Genomic DNA, 12,214 nt, shown 5'->3' with positions numbered 1-12,214 from the left:
ATGGCCATGCACTTCGTTTTTTGCGAATTGACAGTAAGCTTATTTTGGTCAAACCACCCCTTAACCGTACGGAGACCCTGTTCAGCATTACCATAAGCTTCATCCCAGGTCGAACCCTCGAATATAAGAGCAGTATCGTCAGCATAAAGAAATATCTTGCCATTATCTAAACTAACCCTACCTAGATTGTTCATATATATTAAAAATAGAATTGGACCAAGGGTACTCCCTTGTATAACCCCGTAATCAATTTCTGCTAATCTACTACAAACACCCATTATCGACACCAACTGACGCCTATCACTTAAGTAGCTTTTAAACCAATCAAGTGCTAAGTCCCTTATACCAGCACTAACCAATTTTGTTAATAAAATACCACGATCAACAGAATCAAAAGCTTTCGCCAAGTCAATAAACACCATAATACATTTATTATTATTAGGGCCAATTGTTTCATGAATTTCTTTTGTAACCATAAATAAATTATCATTAATATTTTTATCTCTTCTAAAACCCAATTGATTTGAAAACAAGAAATTGTTCCGGGTTAAATAATCAACAAGCTGTAATTTAACACACTTATCAATGAGTTTTGCCAGAACACAAGCGAGAGTAATAGGCCTATAGTTAATGATCAAATTTTTTTTGCCACTTTTATAAAGTGGAATTACTTTGCCAATCTTAAAAACATCTGGATATCTTCCCTGAGACAAACTAACATTAATAACATGAGTAATAGGCATTTTTAAATTTTGAAAATTACTTTTAACAGCTTTTGTATGGATCCCATCGACGCCTGGAGCTGATCCCCCTTTCAGTTCTAAAACACTTTTCTCTAATTGTTCAAGAGAAATTGGAGAAAATTGGAATACGGAGTCTATCTGATAATCCTCGTCATTGACAACCACCTCCGTGACAGGAGGGATTGCATTAGCCAAATTACTACCCACATTGGCGTAGTACTCATTAAACTGATCAGCAGCTTCTAAAATATTATCAGTTTCACTCCTAGTGTTTCCAGATAAAAAATGTTCAACAGGAAATGTTTCTTTGGATTTAGAAGTTCCCATAAATTCTCCCAAGTCTTCCAAAGTTCCCTTGCGTTACCTTTTGCCAATATAATTTTATTTCTATAGTAATTTTCCTTAGCACTCTTTACTAATGAATTTACCCGATTACGACAATTTTTAAAAGCCATTAATGCTAATGGGTTAAAAGGTTATTTTTTTAATTGTTTACTGAGTTTGTCCCTATTCCTGATTTCTTTAATTAAATTGTTTGTGATCCAAGGTTTGATTGCTTTGTATTTTGCAAGGATAGTTTTTTCTTTGGTACATTTTTTAATGATATTTTGTAAATTTGTAACAAGTAAACCCGCACTACATTGACATCATCCGTTTCTACGACCGGAGACCAATCTAACTTGGATATAAGATGACCCACAGCTGTATCGTCAACAAAATGTATTAACTTTTTATTTTTCGATTTTGTTTTTTCTACCCAGTTTTTTAATTCTGTAATAATAAAAAAATGATCCGTCAGTTCGGATTGAATAACTGAGCTTGTTAACTTATTAATTTCCTTACAGTCTGTAAAAATATGATCAATACAACTTTTACTTACGCTCGTAACTCTTGTGGGAACAGTAATACAACCAATAAAACCGGACCCGTACAAAACATCTAGGTATTGTTGTGAGAGGAGATTATGTGTTTCCTGTAGTATGCAACAGTTAATATCACCAACTATCCAGTGCATGCGATCCCTGGGACTATCATTACAATATACCTTCAAGTCTTGAATAAACAACTGTAGGTCAAGGTCAGGGGACGGACTACGATACACTGCGAGTAAACAAAGCCGCTCATTACCTACAGATAAGTTTATCTTTATACTTGTGGCCCCATGCATTCTGACTTCCTCATGCGTAATACTGAAACACTTTCTTACATAGACAATCACACCATCATTTTGATTTCTGCTTACTTTATTAACTATGGCGTCATACCCATCCACACCAACAATCACACCACTTTCATCCAACCAAGTTTCCATTAACACTATGATATAAAATGTCACATTAAAACTGTTTAAAATAGTTAAAAACTCGTCTATATGTTTATTATAGCTTCTAATATTCACAGGCAGGATCGATAAGTTACCACTGGACTGATTGATACCGTTAGACAAATAAAACTGATTTAAATCTTCATATTCAAAAATGCTAATATTCCTGTACTCCGTTAACTCTTCTAAAAACTCTATTGTGGAAAAAAAATTAAATTTATATAAAAATAAAGAATAACACAAACAAGAATAAGAAAAAGTAAAGAGGACTTAAACTGTTTGATAGCGAATGAGCTGCTTATCCCACCCACACAATAGAAAAACTACCAAATATCCCGCTACTTTTTTATTATTTGAATGTAACATTGATCTAAGCCTGGCTTAAGATTTTACACTATTATTTTATATGTATATATGTTTTCATTTTGTACAGTTATAAATAAATAAAATCATAGCTATACTAACAATTTACATGTTTATTTTTAGAGAAGTTTAGAAAAATACTAATAAAATAAATAATCCCAAGATTTATTTATTAATCGTTCAGTACAAACACTGATTCTAACTTACAGAAGTTGCGCTCTATACACACTAATTACACATACATATATACATATACACACACATATATATACATAGAGCACCAGAAAAACTTTTCTTTTTTTTAAACTTGTGTAACCAAGATTACTATAGGTACCTATGCAAAAAAATCCTAATAATCTTGAAATTAACTTCAATACTAATTCTACAATCGACTTTTAGACTATACTTGAACTATTAAGATAAAATTAATTAATTATATATTGAGATAGCAAGAAATAAAATGTAACTATGTAACACTTCCTTACCAGTTTACAAGATTAGCTCTAATCAAAAATACGTTGTATTTTCCTTCTAAGTAAAACTTGATTAAAAAAAGAACATACCTACATATTTTAATTGTACTCCTGAATTCCAAAATTTGTTGTTTAGTTAATGAAAAAAGCAAAATACACCTACGGAATTACCGAGCACAAAAACGACATTCCTCATTCAATTCTTAAAAATTCAGAGAAAAATAAGTTATTAGACTTATAACATTGAGAAAATAAATGAACATTTAAAGATATTTGATAATATTTTTAAAAGTAAGTAATTTGCTAACTATAACTGACTACAAGTAATATTGTTGTTGTTGTTATTAATTTTCTCTTTAATTTTTTATGATTTATATATGCAAATATGGTATATAAGTACTCATTAGTAAATTATATATAAGAAAACAATATATATCCTCAATTAGCTCCAGATTAAAAAATGTATGGAAAATACGAAAATAAAATGCTTACGTTACATTGTGATGAGCTATAGGCCTATCCTGAAGTCACATTGTCCTCTAGTTACTGTCCTCTAGCTCGTTTAGGCTGCGGAAAATCCTTACTGCACGAGAGTTCTCACTTTTCCGGACGAGGATCTTGCCATTGCTGCACCAGGCATACGCTAGCTTGTTCTCTCTGACCATGGCCTTGGCTTCCTGTAGAAGTTCTCTGTTGTGTGGGGAGAGATGCTCGACGACGAACACCGGGGCTGGCTTCAGAGATGAGTGAATATCAGTCGTCTGGAGTTTCTATTTCTTCGCCGCAGTCAACCACGAAGCTCTCACTGACCTCCGAGCAAACTGCACAACAATACTAGCGTGGAAGTTGCGGTTCTTAGGTGCTTGAAGACGATGAGCTGTAGATATATCTTCGTTGTTGAAGGGTACTTGAAGCCACAGACTGCAGAATAATGTAGGCGTCTTCATCACTTGTTACCGGAACACCTCTCACCTCCAAGTTGCTCATTCTTGTGTACTGCTCCATGTCCAGGATCTTGCTCTCCGCAGACCACAGTCTCTGGTTCAGTTGCTTGTTGTTCTCCCTCAGCTCACTGCACTCCTCCCTCAGTCTGATGTTGTCCTGCTCAATGTCTGATAACCTTGTGATTATATTCGCCATCGACTCTTGGATGGACACCATTGACTTTTCCAGAGTGGCGAAGCTTGTCTTGAACTCCTTGCTGTCGACTGCCATCTGCTTTTGGATACTCTTCAATAGTTCCAGGGTGTTGCTGTCATCTGACTCAAACTTAGCGCTGCAGGACTCGCACTTCCACACACCTCCTCTAGCATTGAGCTGTTTCAATTTCTCAGCAGTTCTGATGCGGCAGCAAACGGGATGGAACTGGTTAGAACACTCTGCACACTTGGCCACCTCCGCAGAAGAAGACAAGGACTGGTTGCAGCTTGCACACAACATACTTGTCGGTAGTAAATGTAACACGGTGAGAAAAGAAAACAACTACAAAAAATAACACCAACTTGTTATAGAAAAAGTTTTTGAGATAGTAAAAGAAAGAACATGAAAAACTAGACGGACTGCACGATAAAACTAGTAGGGCAGGAAGGCACGCACACACACTACACGTACGGTGCGCTTATCTCTACTCGACCTTCCAGCTCGGCAGACTGATAAGAACTGAAGAACTGTAACTATAGACCTGTTTCGAGAAGGGGAATAGAAAGGAATTTTTGTAAACGAAGGCCTATTTCGTACACCAACTCTGGCTGGTGTTCTTGCACTTCTCAACCTATGGCCTCAGATATTATGCAGGGTTTTTACGTTAATGCAATGCACAGCCTCTTTGAGTGCCGTCTCTGACTTCTCAGATCGACATTTTTCTTGGGCCTTAGATGCCTACATAAGTTGCTCCCACTTTTATGGAAAGAGAAATTCTATTCTAAACTTATGTGAAATTTGGAAATAACCATTAACTTTAGAATTTTAGTCAAGTTTGCATTTAATATTCTAAAGTTGGATCAGAAATGCGATGTTTCAAATTGATTTGTACGAGTCTTTGGGTGAATAATTTAGTTTTAGCGCAAAACTGAAAGTAGTAGGCTACAAGAAATGTTGGTTTAGTGATCAAAAACACATAAATTTGTAAAAATGTTTGTAAATAGTTATAAACTGTAAACATAACTATATTTCGTACCACTTTATTTACAATAAACAAGAGAACACCACAACAATAAACTATTTTTAGAAAACCTAAGGTTTTTTTTAATTATTTTATGGTAATTAGAAATAAAAAAATTTGTTATAATATGTTTCTACAAAAAAAGGGATAGTTACTAGATAAAAACAGTCAGTTTAATAATGTTTTGGGGTTTTGTAAAATTATATATATATATATATATATATATATATATATATATATATATGACTTTTTTGTTGGAAAAATATTACTATATATATAAAAAAAAGTCATCACAGACCGTACTTCACAACTGGTGGGATTTTCGATTGCAGTACACATTTCAAATTTGATTTTAAAAAAAGAAACGGGCAGCACAGAAATGTTCCAGTCGTCAGCTGGACGCTAACTGAAATAACAATCATGAGCACACCAATATATATGAAATTAGCACATGCCTGACTGCGTCAGGTGGAGATGTTCCTTATTTTCTGAATAGCCCTCGTTTTTACATTTTCAATAATTAACTCTACTTTAAATCTTAAAGATTATCAATGAGGAATTTCTGATTTAATACCCTTATAGCAATTAGTGTGGGCTTTATCCAAGTGTCACATGTTTAAATATCGTTTGAATTTTTATTATTTTACAAGTTTATACATTAATTTATCTCTTACAATCTCTGTGTTGTGTATTTTAATAATGTTTTATTTCAATATCTGTATGTTTCATTTGACATTTGAAGGTGACACAGTTAAGAGTTTAATCAGAAAATAAAGAAAACTGTTTTTTGAGATTATCTATTCAACAATCTCTTCACAAACTAATCCATCTTGTTAAAAGATGACAAAGAACTGTAACCTTTTCCAACTTGTATGTTATCTCATACTATTTAAGTACCATACTTGATGTATTTCACAACAAATAATACTTGTATTCATGTAATATCTGCAGCAGTAACAGTAAGACATAGGCAAATTAAGAGTGTTATTATATTTTAGTAATTTTAAAAATTAACTTATCTTACCTAGCTCCCACAAACTCATCACATTCTGGCATACGTTTCCATCTGTGAACAGTTTCAAATGGCCCAAATTCCAGATTCAAACACTCAGTGTTATCTTGCCAAGAATGGTCAAAATCCATGTTCACAGAATGAGATGAGGAAGCCATTGTAGGAGAAGAGCTGAAATATAAATGTAACACATGAATATAACATGTATTTTTCTACAAACATGCTGTATAACTGCATAAATAATTTAAATTTCGCTAAATAACAGTAAACATTAATAATAATTAGATACTATCATTTATTGGCTGAGCTTTGGTGAAGCTTATAACTTGTGGGGCTGGAAAAATTTCATTTCTGTCTGTCTGTCTAGCTGTCTCTCTACACAATATCTTGAAAATGAACTAACCTATGGAATTGAAATTGTGTATGAACCTGCTTTTCTACATAAGGAAAACTGCGTTCTATGATGGTACATCTCATTTCATGGGATTTAGCTGAGCTTTTTTAACCTTGTCTTACGGGTAATCATGATGGCAACGAAAAAAAAGTAGAATAAATAAATTTGTAAACAAACTCAATACACCCATAAGAGATTCAAACATGTGATATATTAACACATGTAGCCTAACTATCCCAACTCATATATCATTTTATGGCAACTTGATCTGTAGACTTTTATTATTTAAACACTGATATAAAACCAAATTTAATAAACAAAAATCTGCATGTATCATGTGGCAAGATATCTCGATACGTATTTCATCTGCAGACATGAATTTTGCATGAAACTTCTTTTCTACATAGATAAGAATGAGTTCTATGATGCTGCATGTCGAGCCATGTAATTTGGCTGAGCATTGCTGAAGCCATCTCAAGAATTAAATGAGCTATATATTTGAGATTTGTATGCAATCTGAGCGAAGCCTGTTACAACACATGGAGTGGCGTTCTTCTACGTTGTTCATTACACGGATTTAAGCTCAGTTAAAGATGTGAATTTTTAGCAACATCATGACAAAACAATATATCACAAGTCTAAATTTTCTTAACAATTACAAACACAAGACATACAGAAAACAGGATTTTTTTCCAGACATTTGCCATTGTTCAGTGAGAACAAAATCAGTAACACTACATTTCGAGATCTGAATTTTCATCACTTCCTCAAGTGAATAACTAACCTAATCTAGGTTAAAATAGACAAACTGTGTGTGAACTCCATGTACACTATATCTAAAACATGCACTAAATACACTGATTACTGGAACCGAACTAAAGCATGCAGGTCACTGAACTGATTGACCAACCACCGAAAACTGACTAGAGGTCAATAGTAAAATGTGATCACCACAGCAGAAACAAGATGGCAGTAAATCAGAAAACAAGATTGAAACTTTTATTATTTTTTTTATTACTGGTTCATGTTAGACGAACTTCTCATACCAATAATTACACTCCACATTGATTTAATAGAAATCTCTAATCTTTTTGATCCTTGTTCATTCATATTTCAGATTAGGACACCTAACCAAAAAGAAAAGATGTAAGTTACTGGTTGAATTTATTTCAAATCTGTGTAAAATTATTTTAAAACTCTTCAACGGTATATTATGACCGGTTAATGAGATGGTGTTCAAAGGAAACTTTGAAACTTTTACCTGATTTATTCACACTCCTGGCTTATTCTACTTGACCTTCCTGAACAAAACTATACATGTTTTTAGGAGTGCTGATCAAAAAACAATGTTTACTAATGTTGAAAGTGGAACCTTGATTGTATTAGGAGATAACTCATTCAATGCTATAAATTGAGGCACAGAAAATGAAAGTGCTCGGACTGTCCTCTGTGGAGTGATTGGCTCGGGTAGTAAGTATCTGAATGGTAAGTTATATGGCGCAGCCTACAGCCGAACCTTAGAACTAACTGAAATAATCCCGCGGACCTCCTCATCCGCATGAAGGATTTACCTCATGTATAAATAATACTATCAAAGGTGGAGCTAACATATACAGTTCTATGCATTTACTGTGAGGAGTATTATGTCTATAATATTGTTAGTATTATGTGCAGTCAATAGTTTATATGTACGTTCCATAATTGCTTGTTCTTGGTGCTGCACCAACCAGCTTTCTCATGGAGTAATGTTTTGTGACTAAATTTGGAACAGTCAACTATTGTGAGTTCAACTCTAATACATCTTTTGTTCAAAATTGTGTAGCCTATGCGTCTGAGTATACTGTAGGATATTTGGGCATATAAAGATATTTTATCAATTATTTTTTTTAATAAACGCTATGTTTTAAAAAGTGAGAGTTTGTATTCTTCATTTGGACATGTGTTGATTTTAAACTTGGAAATCTTTGTTGTGTAGATGAGACTGAAACCAAACCGAGAAAGAATACAAAATTAGGAAGTTATGTTTTAGTTTGTTTACCTTATTTTCAGATTGGCATTTACAGTTCTTTGTTCCACATTGATAGGACTTGTGATGCAAGATAGTAGTAATTTAGATCTAAGGGTGACTGTAAAGATTGCAGAATGTACTAAACATGTATGTCTGTGGGTTGAGGAAGTTTGACCACGTCTTGGAGGTACGGCACTTGTTCGGTTTGCTATTTATTGGTGATAACTGTAACCTATACATCTCTTATCTCGTCCACTGAGTTCTTGACTATTGACAGGCCTGAGTACCTGAAGGAGAGACCAAATACCCTTCGATTTGGGATAATTTTCATATTTTTCTCCTAAAGCATCAAACACATTATCCTCTAGCATAACAGATGAGCGTGTAACTCGTAATAGATACAAGAGAAATAAATAAGTATCCGAAGGGTGATGTTATTAACATGTAGTTTAATTTTAATGATAAGGCTAGCTAAACTTTGTCTGTGTTACCTTATTCTCTTTATGTTAGGCTTATTCTCAGTTTGTAAGTTATTTTATAAATCAGAATACTCACTAAAGACCTTGTTTATTTATTTCAGTTATTGTTAGATGAGATTACAATATTTATTTGCTTACTCAAGTTCTTTTTCTCTTATTTTCTGTTTTTCTTATTACCTAACGGGCCTTAATAATAAGAAATGTCAATCTTTTGGGCCCCAGACACTGAGCTGCACTCATTATTACGTTACCTATCAAAGCGGCACACAAGCTGACAGCAGCAAAAAGCAAAACGAGGGTGACTTACAGCCACAACATAGATTTTTCATGCATTGCAGAGAAGTAGAACAAAATAAAAAATACCTATTTGTAATCTGAAGTCCTAAAACCTGTATAGTTTTGTTTAGGACGAGTACAATAAGGTAGACCTAGTAGTTCAGAAAATACTATTTACAATTCAAGGAGTTAACTTCATACTTACCTATCAGATTTAAATTTTTACATATTCTGAAATCACTAGAAAGGTCACAGCAGTGGCGTTTGCAAGGCTGTTATTACAAAGATAGGACTACATCTACTCTCTCCAGTTACCCAGAATTGTTACTCACTTTATTCAATACAAAAGCCAAGGAAACTCAAATCTGACTTATATGATTCATTATGTTAACATGCTGATTGCGGAAGATGCCTTATTGCGCAGAGCCAAATTAAGTCACTCAGCGAAGGTGTTAACTACATGTATTATAGCTAGACAGTTAATGTACAATAGTTTAACTGGTTTACTGCGGCAGATGCCTAGTGGCGCAGAGCTAGATAAGGAATAACCGGTCTCAATTAGTATACAGAGCAGTGAATGAGTTAGCTTGATAATAATTTTAAGGTTAGGATACAGTTTATTGTTATTATTAAACTTTATAAAATACTGCAACTCATAGCAGCCTAATACAAATTTCGCACCTTCATGCTGAATTTTCCCCTAAAATAAAATAATAATCAACAATAATTAAATAGCTTAGTCAGTGCTATACTAGTAGTTTAGAAATTATGATGCATTTAAAATTTATATAGCATAACTTACATACCCTACACTTGGCCATGCTGTTCATTATACATTTAGTATAAATATATATGAATTTAAATAATTATGTATAACATCCATGCAAACTAACAAACACCATATTACAGTAACTTATTGTTGAAAAAATGTTATTTACAATAGAACTGAAGTAGGTGACAATTCATTGCATTTAGAAAATCACTGCATATTTTAACAGCTTAATTAATTTTTAAAATAAACGTCACACATTCGTTAATAAACACATATCAAACACAGAGTAAATTGTTTTAATTCAAGTTTATATGTGCATTTGATGAATGTGTACATTTCAGTTTTCAATATTATGGGAATTGTTAAATTTGACTTGACAGACAGGCCAAACTGACAGATAAGGACAAAGACGAACAACATTGGATTTTTTTACCTCATGATTTTTGGGGTCTGTGTTTTTGACGAGCCATGTAGCCTTGCACACTAGAATTAAAATTAATATACTTGAGAAACTTCGAAATTGCTACTATCGATTAATAATAAGAAATTAATTAATTGTCATGTCACATAACCTATTAAGAGAAAACACCTGGAAAAGTACAACTTTACATTGCCAACAACACACACGGAAACACTATTCAAAAATCGATTGCATCCTCCAAAAAGTACTATTTTGGGGCATACAACAGAGTTTCAAATAATAGACTTGACTTTTTGTGATCGAAAATTAGGAATTACAGTTGGAACAAATCCTCTTTCAATTCGTTTAGCTGTTACAAGACATTGAAACATAGTTTTGTGAAATCGATATTAAAGCTCATTATATTTTGGGTCCTACTAGAACGGTTTTTTTTATTTATTTATTTATTTATTCATTTATTTCAACGGTAAACCATTTTGTACAACATAACTTATAACAAAGTTGGCAGCTATCCATAACCAAGCATTTTACTTAATATTAATCAAAACAACAAAATCAAAACACAATCAGAGAAAAATAACAATAATAACATAAAGGATTATGGTGATTTAAATAAGGTTTATGATGAGTGTAATGATATCCATGGAATTTGAACAACAATAATTATTGCAAGTTAACAACAATAATAATATAATAATACGTAAAGAGTCTGGGCGAGATAATAATAAAAGTAGCAGCTAAATAACAAAAATTATATAACAATAATACACGTATAGAATCTGAACACAATAATAATAACAACGGAAACAGCTAACAACAAAAGTGATATAATAATAATGGCGAGTTACATTATGGTCTATAGTGAGATGATATTTATATAATCTGAACAACAGTAATAACATGTATAAATCTGACACAATAATAATAACAACAGAAACAGCTAAACAACAAAAATTATATAATAAAAATAATAATGGTGGGTTACTTTAGGGTCAATATATATATATATATATATATATATATATATATATATATATATATATATATATATATATATATATAGGAATCTGGACAACAATAATAACACGTATATAATATGAACACAATAATAATAACAGTAAACAGCTAAACAACAACAAATTAAGAACTAGTTGCCCGTCATAGTAGCTTCCCCAAGCACGATCGAAATGACTGATAAGAGGATCCAAAAAATTCCACACCACCTGAAACCTCATTACCTTCTCTCATAAGTCTGGGGATACAGCTGTGGTAGCTGTAAAGAGAAGGAAGTGCCCTCTTGAAAAAGATGTCCCCGGAACGAGTGGATGTCGGAATTCGAAACTCGAGAAGAGAGAGAAGACGAGGGCAGTCTAGAGCACCGTTAACAATCTTATGAAGAATCAAGATGTCCGCCATCCTTCTTCTAGTCGCCAAATGTGGAAGGCCAAGGGAGATCCTCAAACAGTCAACAGGCGTCTCCAGGAACTGATAGCCAAGACGCAGTCCGATGAGCCTCAAGAATCTGATCTGCACCCGCTCAAGAGTATCAATGTGCCCTGTCAGGTAGGGACACCAAACAACAGATGAAAATTCTAGGATCGGACGCACTAAGGTTTTGAACAGTGTTGTCAATGTAGTTGGGGATTGAAAGTCTTTCGATGTTCTGCATAGGAATCCCATTAGTGAATTGGCCTTGCTGCATATGCATGAGATATGATTCCACGGACTGAGATCATGAGACATAACGACCCCAAGGTCCTTAAAACTGCAGACTTTATTTAGTGAGGA

General features: G+C 33.4%; 1 protein-coding gene across 3 annotated transcripts in view; it reads right to left on the bottom strand.

Annotated features, from left to right (window-relative positions):
• Window positions 1-10,394, bottom strand: part of LOC124368727 (leucine-zipper-like transcriptional regulator 1) — a 55,625-nt gene extending 45,231 nt beyond the window's left edge. For 2 of the 3 annotated variants that reach the window (XM_046826044.1, XM_046826046.1), the window contains exons 1-2: window positions 10,040-10,394; window positions 6,089-6,247 (exon numbers count right to left, since the gene is read on the bottom strand). In XM_046826044.1, coding sequence (XP_046682000.1) covers window positions 6,089-6,234 — 146 coding nt within the window. In that variant the 5' untranslated portion in view covers window positions 6,235-6,247; window positions 10,040-10,394. The remainder of the gene's footprint in view (window positions 1-6,088; window positions 6,248-10,039) is intronic. The other variant, XM_046826045.1, reaches the window with a different exon arrangement.
• Between the last annotated feature and the right edge of the window lie 1,820 nt (window positions 10,395-12,214).

Source organism: Homalodisca vitripennis, chromosome X (genome assembly GCF_021130785.1).
Source record: "Homalodisca vitripennis isolate AUS2020 chromosome X, UT_GWSS_2.1, whole genome shotgun sequence".
Classification (NCBI taxonomy): domain Eukaryota; kingdom Metazoa; phylum Arthropoda; class Insecta; order Hemiptera; family Cicadellidae; genus Homalodisca; species Homalodisca vitripennis.
This window is presented reverse-complemented; position numbering and strand designations above follow the sequence as displayed.